This window comes from Dromiciops gliroides, chromosome 2, assembly GCF_019393635.1.
Source record: "Dromiciops gliroides isolate mDroGli1 chromosome 2, mDroGli1.pri, whole genome shotgun sequence".
In the NCBI taxonomy this organism is placed as follows: Eukaryota; Metazoa; Chordata; class Mammalia; order Microbiotheria; family Microbiotheriidae; genus Dromiciops; species Dromiciops gliroides.
Window position 1 is genome coordinate 51501772 of NC_057862.1, and position 14623 is coordinate 51516394.

General features: G+C 45.1%; 1 protein-coding gene across 1 annotated transcript in view; it reads left to right on the top strand.

Moving 5' to 3' along the window:
- The window catches only part of CDH23 (cadherin related 23), a 623958-nt gene that overhangs the window by 369481 nt on the left and 239854 nt on the right, over positions 1-14623 (top strand). Inside the window, exons 12-13 of the mRNA XM_043983602.1 lie at positions 3343-3492; positions 5147-5305. Of these exons, the coding sequence (XP_043839537.1) occupies positions 3343-3492; positions 5147-5305 (309 nt within the window). The remainder of the gene's footprint in view (positions 1-3342; positions 3493-5146; positions 5306-14623) is intronic.

Below are 14623 nucleotides of genomic sequence, written 5' to 3' on the forward strand. Positions count from 1 at the left end.
TGTGTGTGGATCATTATTGCAATTAGAATTTTAATTAGTTGGGGTGATGGCATGCCAAAGAGTGATAGTGGCAGCCCTGACTTAGAGCAGAAGAATATGATCCTGAGTGTTGACTTAGGAATTGGGGGGCAGTTGTCGGAGGTGTGGTGTACTTCTTGGATCTTCTTCCTGTTCTAATGTAAACCCTAGCTTCTTCAACTGTGATTTACAACCCCATATGGCATATATAGTCAAATGTGGGGGTCATGAAAAAATATGGCAATAGTAAAAGGTTATGTATACCTATTTATATACCTATGTACCTGAGGTCATGTAAAAATTTCTTGGGCTAAAAGGGGTTGTGAGTGCAAAAAGTTTAAGAAGCCCCAGTGTGGACCACTGACCAGTTGGATATATCCCCATAGCCGGTTGTCAAGGGGACTAAGGCAGGGGCGTGCAACCATCTAACATCTGTTCTGAATCCTTGCTTAAGCCTCCTGTCTGTCTCTGTCTTGACTCTCTTCCTTGTCTCTATCTTGACTGTCTCTCAGTCTTATCTCTGTCTTGTCTCTGTCTCTATCTTGTCTTTCTGTCTTGTCTCTCTGTCTGTCTCTCTGACTTGTCTCTCTGTCAGTCTTGTCTCTCTATCTTAACTCTGTCTCTGTCTCTCTAGTCTCTTTCCTTCACTCAACACTTTAATTTCATTCCCACTTGGACACCGTGGTAAGTAACTTAGTGACCCAGTAGGAAGAACTGGGTCAGCGGAGGGGGGAGCAGGGGGACAGGTAATAAAATGTCTTTGCTCAAGTCTCTCCTCCTCCATTATCTCCACAACGGGGCCCCCAGAGGACTGGAGCATCTTTCATGCCTGTGGGGCTGACAGGGTGGGAGCAACTCATCTGCAGCTCACTCCCTCTAGAGGCCCTGCTGGGGAAGAGCTGGGCTTTAGGTCTGGGAGAGGGGAGAGAGGGAGATCCTCTGACCCTGTCACCTGCTTAAAGCTGTCACACTCTGACAGCTTTAGCTATTAGTGACCCTTCGGGCATTTAATTGATCCCCTCCTAACAGGATGGAGTCCACAAGGGGTAAAATTGAAAATTCTCCCGTTAGGACCAAAGAGCTTTTCCGCCATGGTCTATACCAGGTCACACTCCAAGAAGGAGGAAAAAGGTTTGTCAAGTGTGAGGGTCCTGGAACAGCTCATGTGCCCTGGAGGGAAGGGTCCCCAGGAGGGTCAGGCAGAGGCGGGAGAGAACCAAAAGAACCCAAGCAGCCACGACATAGAGCACCAGGGTCTATACCAGATGGCATATCCTATCAAATTTAATAATTGAATTCAACAAACAACAATTCATTGATTAAAAAAAGAGCAATAACCAAAATTTACATAGTGCTTCAAAATCCCCAAAGTGCCTTCCTCACAACAACCCTGTGAGGAAGGTGTGGTACAAGTATCTTTATACTCATTTTAGAGATGAAGAATCTGAGGCTTAGAGATCTTAAATGTTTTGCCCACAGTCACTCCTCTAATAAAAATCAGAGGCAAGATTAAGAACCAGGTCTCCTGAGATGAAAAGCAAGGTTGTTTTCACACAACATGCTTGCATAGATGGGAGCAGCTAGGTAGCACCATAGTGCATAGAGCACCAGCCCTGGGGTCAGGCCTTCTCATCTCCCCGAGTTCAAATCCAGCCTTAGAAACTTACTAGCTGAGGCAGCTAGGTGGCATAGTAGAAAGAGCACTGGCCCTGGAGTCTGGGGGACCTGAGTTCAAATCTGACCTCAGACACTTAACACTTACTAGCTGTGTGACTCTGGGCAAGTCACTTAACTCTGATTGTCTCACCAAAAAAAAAAAAAAAAAAAGGAAACTTACTAGCTGTGACTAGCTGTGTGACCCTGGGCAAGTCACTTTACTCTGCCTCCATTTCCTCATCTGTCAAATGAGCTGGAAAAGGAAATCGCAAACCCCTCTAGTATCTTTGCCAAGGAAACCCCAAATTGGACCCTCACCCTCCAAGAGGCAGCTGTTTATAATGGCCTTTTCCCAAGACAGAAGCTCTATTACTGGGAGGGATGAAGCCTTCCATGACACCATCCACACACTCCCTCTCAAGCAATCACACACACAGGAAGGAGCTAGAGGACAGTCAGTGGGAGCAAGAAAGGGAGTGGGTGATCCACTCTCGCAGACCAATAAATCCTGCACAGGCTAAACAAGGGACAAAGGGGCAACAATAAGAAAAATGTCCTCTTGCTTCCCCCAAATCAGTACTATCTGCCCAAAGCTATTACAACAAGATCATATCTCAAGAGGCAGAAGACCCAGGCAGCTGTTCAACAAGCATTTGTCAAGTGCTCACCACGTGCTAAGCACTAGGCGTATAAAGAAAGGAAAAAACACTGTTCATGCCCTCGAGGACCTTAACCCCCAACAGGGGAGAAGACATGCAAATTACTATGTCTGCACACAATATAGACAGTGTAAATGGGAGGTAAGCTCAGAGGGAAAACCCTAGTGCAGAGAGGGAAGGAAAACCAGGAAAGCCCCTTGTAGAAGGCAGGAAGAGAGATGAGTCTTGAAGGAAACCAGAAGATGGAAGTGAAAAAGGAGAACATTCCAGGCATGGAAGATAGCCAGGGAAAGGCATGATATGTATGGGGAGATGACATGTGAGAGACAGCCAGATTGCCAGCATCACCTCCTGTTAAAGGAGCCTGCCAAATAATTGCAAAGAAACTCACCGGAGCCAAGGTCTTCCTCAGTGAGTTCATGTAGCCCCCTGGAAAGGACTCTAGGTTCCTCATTGGCCACACAGGCATCCTTTGAAAAGGACATTGATAAGTGTCCATACCAGTGTATACCATGCCTATGATGGTTGATGTACAAGTGTTACCACTGCTGACCAGTGTTCTTGATATTGACGTAAGGGAATAGTCATGGTTCCCAGGATGGCCCATCTGAGGAGAGGACCCTATTGCTATTTTGTGACAGAATTTAGGTAGTCTCAGCTGGGAAGGTCCTATGGCCCAAGCCAAAAGATCAAGGTGAGGGTTTCCATCCTTCCCCTTTGTTAAATCTAGATCGATATTCCCATCCCCGAAACCATTTTCAGATCAGAACCTGATAAGATAGATAGACGTTGAACTCTCCCCAATCCTGTCCTGAGGTTGCTCCACACTAATCTTGCCTGTTGTTACTTCCTCACTTGTTACCCCTCTGCTTATTTTTCTTTGGTCACCAGCCATCCTGTTCCAGCTGCCCCAACACATCTTCTGCCTAAGCCCACACTCCATCTAACCCCAGCATTCCAGTCACCTGTGTCACTGTATCATAGAGTTCTTTGTCTTACTTCTTCCCAGGGCCTCAACAGCATGTTTGAAGTGTACCTGGTGGGCAACAACTCCCACCACTTCATCGTCTCCCCCACCTCCATCCAGGGGAAAGCTGACATCCGAATGCGAGTGGCCCAACCACTGGACTATGAGACTGTCTCCCGTTATGATTTTGATGTAAGTATTCTCTTCTCATATTTATTTCCCCTTGGGCTGAGGTGGGGAGTGCAGATTCAGGCAATGAACTAAATCAGTTCCATCCCTCCCTAACACTTCCAAAGGCCTGAGATAGGGATCGTCTTGAGCTCAGCAACTGAAGAGGCTGGGGCAGGTTGACTTTGGCCAAGGATCCTGAACAAGAGAATTTCTGCCAAGTCAAACCAATGGATGGTTCTTCACAGGGATGGACGTGATAGAAACACATATCTGAGCAATGTTAACGGCCCATCACTAGGATTCGGGAGGTAGATGCCAAAGTGCCTCCAAGTCCACCCCAGAAAAATGCTACCCACCGGACAAAGTCCTGACAACATATCAAGATAAATAGTGGTGTGGGAAGGGGTATCTTATCTTTATGCATAGGCTGAGTAGGAGGTGACTGACTATGGAATGTGAGTTGAGAAAATTACTAAAAGGTTTTTCCTAAGACCCCAAATCTCTCTCTCCAGATACCATCCACCATTAGCCTTCTTTCAAGGTGAATATTATTTCTTCCTATTCTTCTCACTACCCTGGGAAAGTCAGGAGTACAAGGGGAGGGGACACACATGGACATTACAAAATGGCAAAATATGAAGGCACAGGTTACCCAGAAGGAGAAAGGGACATTGAAAGACTGAGGTTTGGGTTCAGAATAGAAAGGGAAGGGTGAGCCAAGAACTACTTCAAAGAACTGCATCAGGCCCAACTCTGTGGTTGGCCCAGATGCCCTGGGATTCCATTAGACTTGAGCTTGCTGGTAAAGTAGGGAAGGAAAGTGGGCTAGAGAGGACAGGTTTAGAGTACCCTGGATCAAGGGGATAGAGAGGCCAAGATCAGAAATGTTGAGCAGGATTTTTAAGCAAGAACCCAAGTATACACAGAACTGTATATGCGGCTGAGCCCAGGGGCTGGGGGGAAACTCATGATTCCTGTTTTCCTAGAGCCACATATTGGCCAATAAATGAGTAGAAATGGAGGTGTCCAGATTCTCAAGAGCCCCTCCTTCCTTTCCCCAAGCTCAAGACCTCAGTGATAAGAGCTGCCAACTAAACACAAGGTACCCACCACTAGGGAAACTACGTATTTTTCAGAACACAACCCCTTGGTATATGTTCTTATCATAATAGGTGATAGGGGTCCAGATGTTCACATTCCCCTCTGGCCCAGTCCACCATCAGTCCTGCCCGGCAGGGCCAACAGCTCCAAATGGCTTTCTAGAGAGGCCCCCAAAAGCAGCAGTTAGAAGACTGTACATAGGCCATCACCTCTTCTTTTTTTTCTTTTTCTTTCTTTTTTTTTTTTTGGCAAGGCAATGGGGGTTAAGTGAATTACCCAGGGTCACACAGCTAGTAAGTGTCAAGTGTCTGAGGCCTGATTTGAACTCAGATCCTCCTAAATCCATGGTGGTACTTTATCCACTGCACCACCTAGCTGCCCCCTACCTCTTCTTGAACAAGGGTGTGGCAGGTGGGTAGAGGCCCAAGAAAGATAGGTGGATAGAAAGTAAGAACAGATACCTTGGGTTGAGATGGGTGGATGTTCCTTGCCCAGTGGTAACATACCAAAGGATGAAGATGGGATTCATTTAGAGGCAAAGTGTTCAGTCATCCTTTCTTTTCTCCCTACCTAGATGTTTGCCAATGAGAGTGTGCCTGACCATGTGGGCTATGCCAAAGTGAAGATTACCCTCATCAATGAGAATGACAACAGACCCATCTTCAGTCAGCCACTATACAATGTCAGCCTGTATGAGAATGTTACTGTGGGAACAACAGTCCTGACAGTTCTGGTGAGTCTTCCTGCCCTCCTCCTGAAAGGTCAGTGATCTCTTCTAGCTGCCTATATTTGATAAGGTTGGTAATTAATAATAATTATTATATTATTTTTATTGTGCTTTTAAGATTTGTGAAGCACTTTGTAAATATATTATTTTGTTCTCACAACAACCCTGGGAGGAAATTGAGGCAGACAACACTCCAGTGGTTTGCCCAGGGTCATATGACTAGCAGATGTCTCAGGATGGATTTGAACTCAGGTCTTCCTGATTCTGGGTCCAGTGCTGTCCATTGTACAAACTAGCTGCTTCATCCGGCTGAATTTTACCCAGACACCTTGAGCCATCCCTGGACATCTCCAATCCCCAGTGTTAGCACTGCCCTATATTATGTGTTCAATTAATATCTATTGATTGCTGGAAAACATCTGGGACTCTGCAAAAGACCAGGGCACCCCCCCCCCAGACAAAACCAAGCAAATGGTATCCAAGGATACAAGAGAAGAATCCCAAGGACAGAATGAGAGTCTGCCTGAGGGTGATAGGCTGCCCAGCTAGGAGAGGAAGCAGTAATGGCCTAATCCCTGAATGTTTTACCCTTATACCTGGAAAAGTACCCAGTCACCTCTGGGATTGGTGTCCTACATTGTCTAAGGACATAGCCCCTGGGAAAATTAGAGGCAAATTAGAGCCTTAAAGGTCCTTAGCCATCCAGCATGGGATAGATTTCTTCCAGCCACAACCCATACGGCCTTGGACAACTCATTTCATCTCTCTGAGCCTCAATTTCCTCGTGTAAAATGAAGGGGTTGGACCATGTGATCCTTAAGGTCTCCATCAGCTCTAAGTATATGATCTTATAGTGACTGCAAGCTATATTCTTCTCCCTACCCCACTCATTCATTCAAGCTTCCTCTTGCTCTCCCCCTGGAGCCCCAAATTCAGATACAAGTTCCCATTCCCTTCCTCCAGATTCCCCACCCCCAACCCTGAGCAGAGACAGGAGAATGCCTCTTTGGCTCATGGGGTCCCACACTTATAAGTGTGTTTACTCTACAGACAGATGGCGTGAAACTGTATTGAGCCCCGGGGCGCTTCCCATCTGACAGTTATTAATATTTCAAACAGATGTTTAGCTAGTCAGGCTGTCAGATGCTAAACAATAAGTCTGTGCTTGCCATTGGTTGCTTTGCCTCCCTCCACCCTCTGGCTCTGCCAGCCTTCACTGAGGCTTGCCCCTGCCATAAATCAGCCAGTGCACGATGCCACCCAGGGCATCCAGATCTAATATAGGATGCTATTGTATGATGGGGAGTATGGGGATGGCTGTTGGCACACTGTTGACTGTGCTTAGCTCTGGAGTGCGGATTATATTCATTCATTCATTCATTCATTCAGCAGGAATGTATTAAGAGCCTACTGTGTGCCAGGTATGGTGCTAAATGCTAAGGATAAAAATACAAAAAACAAAATAGTCCGTTCCCTCAAGGAACTTACATTCTATTTGGGGGAAGTAATGTGCCCCCAGGAAACTAAGTCCAAAGTATTCATATGAAGAAGAGAGCTTGGAACCAGACCACCATGTCACTCTCTGGCCCTTTCCAAACAATGCCACATGCCCTTTGAATGTCTACTTTATCCTCTTCATCCCTTTCCTACCAGAGCATTAGACTCTGTCCCTGGGATACTATGCCCTAATGGGGGAGATTTCACCCTATCTTGTTCAGAACCAGACCTCTATGTCACTTTCCAGTCATTTCCAAACCATGGTACTGGGCACATCCTTCCCACTACCACCACCCCAACACACACACACACACACACACACACACACACACACACACACACACACACACACACACACCCCTCCTCTCCTTCCCCTCTAACTTTCTAGCTTCCCCTTCATGCATTGTGTCCCACCATTAGAATGCAATCTACATGGTAAGTATTTAAAGAAATGCTTTAGGGGCAGCTAGGTGGCGCAGTGGATAAAGCACCAGCCCTGGATTCAGGAGGACCTGAGTTCAAATCCAACCTCAGACACTTGACACTTACTAGCTGTGTGACCCTGGGTAGGTCACTTAACCCCCATTGCTCCACAAAAACAAACAAACAAACAAACAAAAAACAAATAAAGAAATGCTTTATCACTCATTCATTCTAAGGGGAAGGGCAGTACCAACTGTGGAGATGAGGATAGACTTCCTGTAGGATGTAGCATCTGATTTGGTTCTCAAAGGAAGCCAGGGATTCTTGGAGGCAGAGGTGGGCAGAGGGCACATTTCAGGCATGAGGATGGCATCGAGACGGAAGGTAGAACACTATTTGTTGGGCAAGAGTAAGCAGGCCAATTTTGCTGTAGCATCAAGCTCATCAAGAAGAGTAGTTATCTGGGCTCAGATTGGGAAAGACTTTAAATGCCAAAGTGAAGAGTTCTTAGAGTTCTTATTGTTTTCCCGGAGTTGTTTGGGAGACACTGATGTTTATGCAAGTGATGTCGTCAGACTTGTGCTTCCAGAATAACAATTTGGAAACTGCATGAAGACAGATCGGAGAGGGGAGAGACTGATTACAGGGAGGCCAATTAAGAGGATATTGTAAGAGTACAAATGAATGGTGATGAGGCCCTAACCTAGGATGGTGACTATATGAGGGGAAAGAAGGGAGAGATTGTGATAGTAAAAACACTACTTGGCAATAGGTTGGATATAAAGAGTAAGGGAGAGGGAAGAGTTAAGAATAACTCAGGGTTTAGGAACATGGACAACTTGAAGGGCTATGTGGTCAGAGGACTTCCTTTCATGCCACAGTGACAGGAGGGACTGCTTGACCTGTGCTTGTTCCCTGGGAGAAGCCTGCAAAGGGAATCATTGGGTAACTTTGGGTCATGACACTATCCAGATATCCCCTGAGACAGAGAGACATCAAAGAGAGTTCCCTCTTCCTAGTGATCTGAGTATTTTTCCATCAGTCCAGACCTGTGATTTCATCAGCATAAGGAGCTCATTTTCTTCAGCATCTTGTTTGTAGCTTATTATCTTAGCAAGGTTCGATTTACAACAGTAAAGGAGGCCCCCATTTTGACACTCTTGCCAAGGGCTCTAAAGCATCTTGCAATGGAGTTAAATCAATTTCACTGCTCAGGATGGCCACAACAGGCCACATGTAAAGGACTGGAGGGGGTTAGTGGAGTCCAAGTTCAATGTGATTCAATGGAATTATATGACAGTAAAAGCAACTGATGTGATCAATAGAAGTTCAGTGGTGAGAAAAGGAGAGGGAGGTTCCTTTATTGCTGATCTGCTTGGCTACTGACACCTCTGGGGGGCTCTTTTCCATTTGGGATACCACATTTTAGGAATGTCTTCAGGATGAGGCTGTTCACAGGACAATGACCAGGATAGTAGGAGGACTAATGGTGAGGGTCTCTCTAACAGTAAGCACTTGATGTAGGATTTGAACCCAAATCCTCTGACTCCAATGCTAGGAGTCTTTTCATCATTTTACACAACCTTGTAGATGAACTCTGAAGTCCATTCTAACTCTTGGACTCTGTGAGTCCATGACTGTCCCATCCTGGGAAGGACAGGTCTTATGCTGAACTTTTCAGTATTCTAGAACTCAGTATTCAAGAGTTTCCAGGGAGGAAGAAGATAGACCACTAGAGAGAGACAACTGTAGCTTTTTCCTATGAATAACAGCATTAAACCCTTATTAAGTTCCTTATTAGGTTATTATTGGATTAACTTATCAGGTTCAGAGATTTGTGCCAGGCACCTGGGGAAGGATGGATTCATCAAACAAGAATGGGTAGAGAGAGCATTGTATCAAATGTACAGGTGTGCCAACTGCCATCCTGGACTCCTCTCACCCAAAAGCATAGGTGATAGCACAAAGACAAAAGGGAGAAGGATTTTTGGTATGCTTAGTGGAGATTTGGGCAGCTAGGTGGCACTGTAGTGGATAGACCGCTGGACCTGGAGGCAGGAAGAGTCTTCTTCCTGAGTTCAAATGCAGCCTGAGACACTCATTAGCTGCATGATCCTGGGCAAGTCACTTCACCCCTTTTGCCTCAGTTTCCTCATCTGTAAAATGAGCTGGGGAAGGAAATGACAAAACCACTCCAGTATCTTTGTCAAGAAAACCCCAAATGGGGGTCAGACACAACTGAAAAACAACCAAATGGTGGAAATGAGAACATTTTGGCTTATGCCAAGAATAAATGGAAAAGAGTAATATGGGGCAAGTTTGGAAAGATGCCAGATTGTAAAAAGCCTTGAATGCCAGAAAAATAAGTTTAATTTGATTTAATAGGCTGGAAGGAACTGATGTTTTTGGTGGGATTTTGAGTTTGTTTTTGTTGGTTGGGTTTTTTTTGTTTGTTTTTTTTTTGGGGGGGGGGTGAGGCAATGAGGGTTAAGTGACTTGCCCAGGGTCACACAGCTAGTAAGTGTCAAGTGTCTGAGGCTGGATTTGAACTCAGGTTATCTTGAATCCAGGGCCAGTGCTTTATCCACTGCACCACCTAGCTGCCCTTGGAAGGAACTGATGAAGATTTTTTGAGCAGGAGAGTGATGACCTCAGATCATAAAGATAATAATTCTGGAAGTTATATGAAGGAGGGCTTGAACAGAGGAGATGATAAAGTTGGGAAGACCTGTCAGGAGGTAGTTAGTTATTGGGGTTTATCCTAGGGTGGTTGCAGTGGAAATAGAAAGCAAAAAAAAAAAGATAGGAGAGATGTTGCAGGGGTGGAATTAAGCCCTTAACTCTTCTCAGGTTGGTCTTCCTTTCTATCTATAGAGGTGATATGTCATAGTGTCCTTAACAGTCAAGAAGCCCTGAATCTGACCAGATCCACTTATTAACTACATGACCCTAGGCTTGGAGCCTTGGTTTCCTCATCGGTAAAATGTAGATAATAATAATACCTACCTCACAGATTTGTTGGGAGGAACAAAGGAAACCTTATTTACAATTGCTCTGTAAACTTTGAAGAACCATGTATTATTATATATTGTTATTGTTATTGTTATTACATCCTCCCCTACTCAGGAAGACAAATAGGATTGTTGAGCTTGAGAAACTGACTTGGATTTGTTAGTACAGTAATGGATGGAGGACTGTGGCCTACCCCTTAGCTATCCCTTCCAGCTGCTGGGGAGCCCAGGATCTGCCTCTAGGCATAGAGGCAGCTCTTCTCCTGGAGGGACTGAAAAAGTGAGGCAAGGAAGCCCTTTGAAAGGTAGCCCCAGTGAAGCCAGGGTAATCCCAATAGTGAGGAGGGTCAGTGAACCAAGACATAGGCACATCTACTACCAACCATTGTGGCCAGTTTCCCAAAGGAGCCCAGACAGATCATCTCCTTCCTTAACCTGAACAGACAAGGAGGTAGCCTGAAAGAGTAGAAAGAACTAGATGAGATCACTTGGAATCATTAGCTAAAAAAGACCTCAGAGGTCAGTCACCTTGTCTAACCATCTCTTATTCTGTGGAAGAAAACTGAGTCCCAGAAAGGTGAAGAGATTTCTCTCAAGGTCACACAGCTAATAAGTGGCAGAGCCAGAAGTAGCTCGTAAGTCTCAGTTTTCCCATCTGTAAAACTAAGGAGTTAGGGTAGATGATCTCTTAGAACCCTTTCAAACTTTTAAGAGTTTATCCAAAAAAAGCATCGATGCCTTCCCCAACTCCACAAGAATGGATGACATCAAATGGCAAGGTTGGGATGGCAAGGGCAGTCATGTCTTGCTATCATTGACCCCTTAGCCCTTCCTCTGGAAGACCACCCAAGGCAAATGGGCACATCTCTGTGGTAGCATCCTTGTGCTACCTTCCCCTTCTCACTGTCTCTCCCTTTCTCAAATATTTTAGATCCAAGGGATGACAAACCCCTACCATTCACCCCTGCTCCTAGTCCCTCTGCCCGGAAGGCGTTTGTTCCGTGTTTGGGGGGGTTGTTTGGCAGCAATGCCCGCAGTGAGGACCTTGCAGAAAATGCACAGCAGCTCCCATGAAACTGGCGCCTGCCCAAGGGGGAGCAGCAGGAATGGGGCACAGGGTAGGGGAAAGGTTGGGAGGGGGTACCAGGATCTGCCTTCTCCTAGTCAGGGGAAGACAACATTCTCCAGCTTCAGAGGCCCTGTCTGCAGCAACAGGGTACCTGGCAGGGCATTCAGGAGTCAGAAGGAGGAAAAGGAGGACATGAGAAACTGAGGCAGAGGCAGAATTAATAGATATTGGTACAGTTTTTATACCATTAATATTAATGATACCAGCATATGTAAAGTACTTTAAACTCATTTAATCCTCACAATGACTCTGGAAGCTAAATGTTATCCCCATTTTGCAGACAGGGAAATTGAGGCCAGGAGCTTAAGTAATTTACCCAAGGTTATGCAGCTAATAAGTATTTGAGGTTAAGTCTCCCCGACTCACACTCTTGCCAATGAGTTGCCTGGCTCCCTGTGTCGGGCTTGGGGTCTGGGAAAGGCTGATTTTTTAATCCTGCCTCAGATATTTAACTATGTGAAGCTGACCAAGTCAGCCTGTCTCAGCCTCAGTTTTCCTCATTATGTTGTGAGCATCAAACACAATATTGTAGGTACAGTGCTTTGCAAACCCGAAAGCACTGTAAATGCCATTCTTTTTGAAAGGGTCTCAAGAGGCTTCCTCCAGTCCTAAGCCTGCCTTCTCCCCATCCCCCTCTTGTCTCCTCCTATTGGGAAAGTTGGGAGAAAACCATTGTTGTTATTGTTTGTTCTTCATTCTTGAAGAGGACCATGATGTCAGGGTGATGTCATGACTTGCACTGGATTGGACTTAAGTGAGGGAGGGCTGTGCAAAGTCACCAATCTCACTCTTTCCTCCAGAGTCAACTGGGTCCAGTGGCAAGATATATATCAGGATGACTGGAGACGGCCCTGAATATTTAAGACAATTTGGGTTAAGTGACTTGCCCAAGGTCACACAGCTAGTGTCTGAGGTGAGATTTGAACTCAGGTCCCACCAACTTCAGTGCCAGTGTTCTTCCCACTGGTCCACCTAGCTGCCTCCTGGGAGAAAACACTGCAGGTTGGATGGAGAACACACACACAGCCAGACTTCAAAGCCATTCTTACTCCCTGTTGGGTCAGTAGTTTTGTACACTCACCCCCTTTCTGTCCAGGGAGGGTTCTTTGTACACTGAAGCACATCCCATAGTTCCCAGTACACAATCATAGTGAATTTTTTTTTTCTTTCAAACTGAAAAAAATAGAAGGGAGCTATGCTCATTTTATAGTCCCATCCCTCCCACCAAAGACCAGGCTTCTAATTGTCGCATGGTGATGGAAACCTTCAATCTGGTCTCTCATCACCTCCTCTCTAGGCTATAAAGTCAGCCCCTAGAGAGAACCTGCCAGAACTGAGTGAGAGTCAGGAATCACCAGGAGCATGACCCACACACTGTCCTGCCTTACCCATACTGCCCCCTGCATCTCATCCCTGCCCTGCCCAGCTCAGTTCCTTAATAAGGCTGCACCATCCTCATGCCTTCCCACACACACACACTTAATTCTGGGCAAGACCAAGTCTTTCTGTCTCCTTTGCTGCTAGAGGGGATGAAGTTATAGCTGCTTGCTCAGGGACTGTGAAATTCCTTCTCCCTGACCTTTTCTGTGATGTTATTAAAAGGTTTCATGGCCACTTGTTTCAGAAAAAAATTAAGAAAAAAATAAAATATTTCAATATGCATTGAAAGCAGGGGCAGAATCTCCTGAGAATGGCTTCTCTCCTTGCTTCTCCCTCCCCCAGCCCTTCACCACCACCTCTGCTTGCTCTCAGGTGCTGCCCTTCCTGAGTCTGCAAGAAAGATGGAGTATTTGGGGGAGAGATCTATTATTTAATACCAGAAAGGATCACCTGGAGTGGTTGCAGAATCTCCCCCACTAGAGACAGAAAAGGCACCCTTTTAGATGGAGAAGGCTGAGGTGTGTCTAGGTAGCAGTTAATATGCAGACGACCTACAGGTTTAAATAAATGGTGAGTTCATGATGAGTCAAAAATAGGATGAAAAAATTAATATTATTTGAGGCTGGAAGGTAGTATATAGAATGCAAGTAAGTGAGAAGACCTTCTGTACTTGGCCTAAGTCAAACCACATACAGAGGATTATGAGTAGTTGGGGGGGGCATATTTTAATTTTTTAGTAAATTTTCATTTTTTTCCAACCAACAAATATCTGCCTCCTCTCCTTCCCACATCCTCCTTCCCCATTGGCTCTGTGTGTGTGTGTGTGTGTGTGTGTGTGTGTGTGTGTGACTCTGCACCCTGATTCTATCACTTCTCTGTCAAGAGGCAGGTAGCATGCTTCATCATGAGTCTTCTGGAGCTGTGGTTGGTCAGAGCATTGATCAGAGTTTTTAAGCCTCTCAAACGTGTTTGTCTTTAATAACATTGTCATATTAACTGGTCCCTTGATTCTCACTTCACTCTGTATCAGTTTCTACAAGTTTTCCTGGATTTCTTTAACTGTCCCTCTTACATTTTCTTTCTTTCTTCCTTTCTTTTTTTTCTTCCTCCCTCCCTCTCTTCCTCCCTCCCTTCCTTCCTTCGGGATTAAGTGACTAGCCCAGGATCACACAGCTAGTTAAGTGTCTCAGGCCAGATTTGAACTCAGGTCCTCCTGACTCCAGGGCCAGTGTTCTATCCACTGTGCCACCTAGCTGCCCCCTTCCTATATTTTCATATAACACACCAATATTCCATCACATTCTTATGCCATAAGTTTTACTTAGTACCACTTGATGGGGGTTACATAATTTCAAGAAAGGCATTGACATAATCAGATGGTAAACACAGTCACAATGTGGTGGGCTTTAATAGAGGAATTAATGTTTTTATCCTAGAGTCATTTGGAAATAGTCCTAAAACAGAATGATGTGGTTTGACCTTTGATTTAGGAATAGACATTTGCTAATTATATAGAGAATATGTTGGAAAGGAGAGAAACTGCCTGTGTATCTGTTTTGGTTTGGACCTGTGATTTCATCCTTATGGGGAAGTCCCAATATAGAGGTTACCCACACTCAAAGAGATGAACTACTCCATTGGAAAGTATTGTCCTAGGCAAACCATTATTCTGGAGAACTGAAGGAAATCATTCTAAACATTTCTTTCCAGAGAGGTGATGGATTTAATATGCTGAATAAGACTTACATTTTTGGATGTGACCAAAAATAGGAATTTATTTTACTGGACTCTATGTATGTTTTATGAAGGTTTTACTTTTCTTGTCTTTTTTGTTCAATGAGGGAGAAAGAAGGAGGCAGAAGAAAAAAATAATTGCTAAAAATC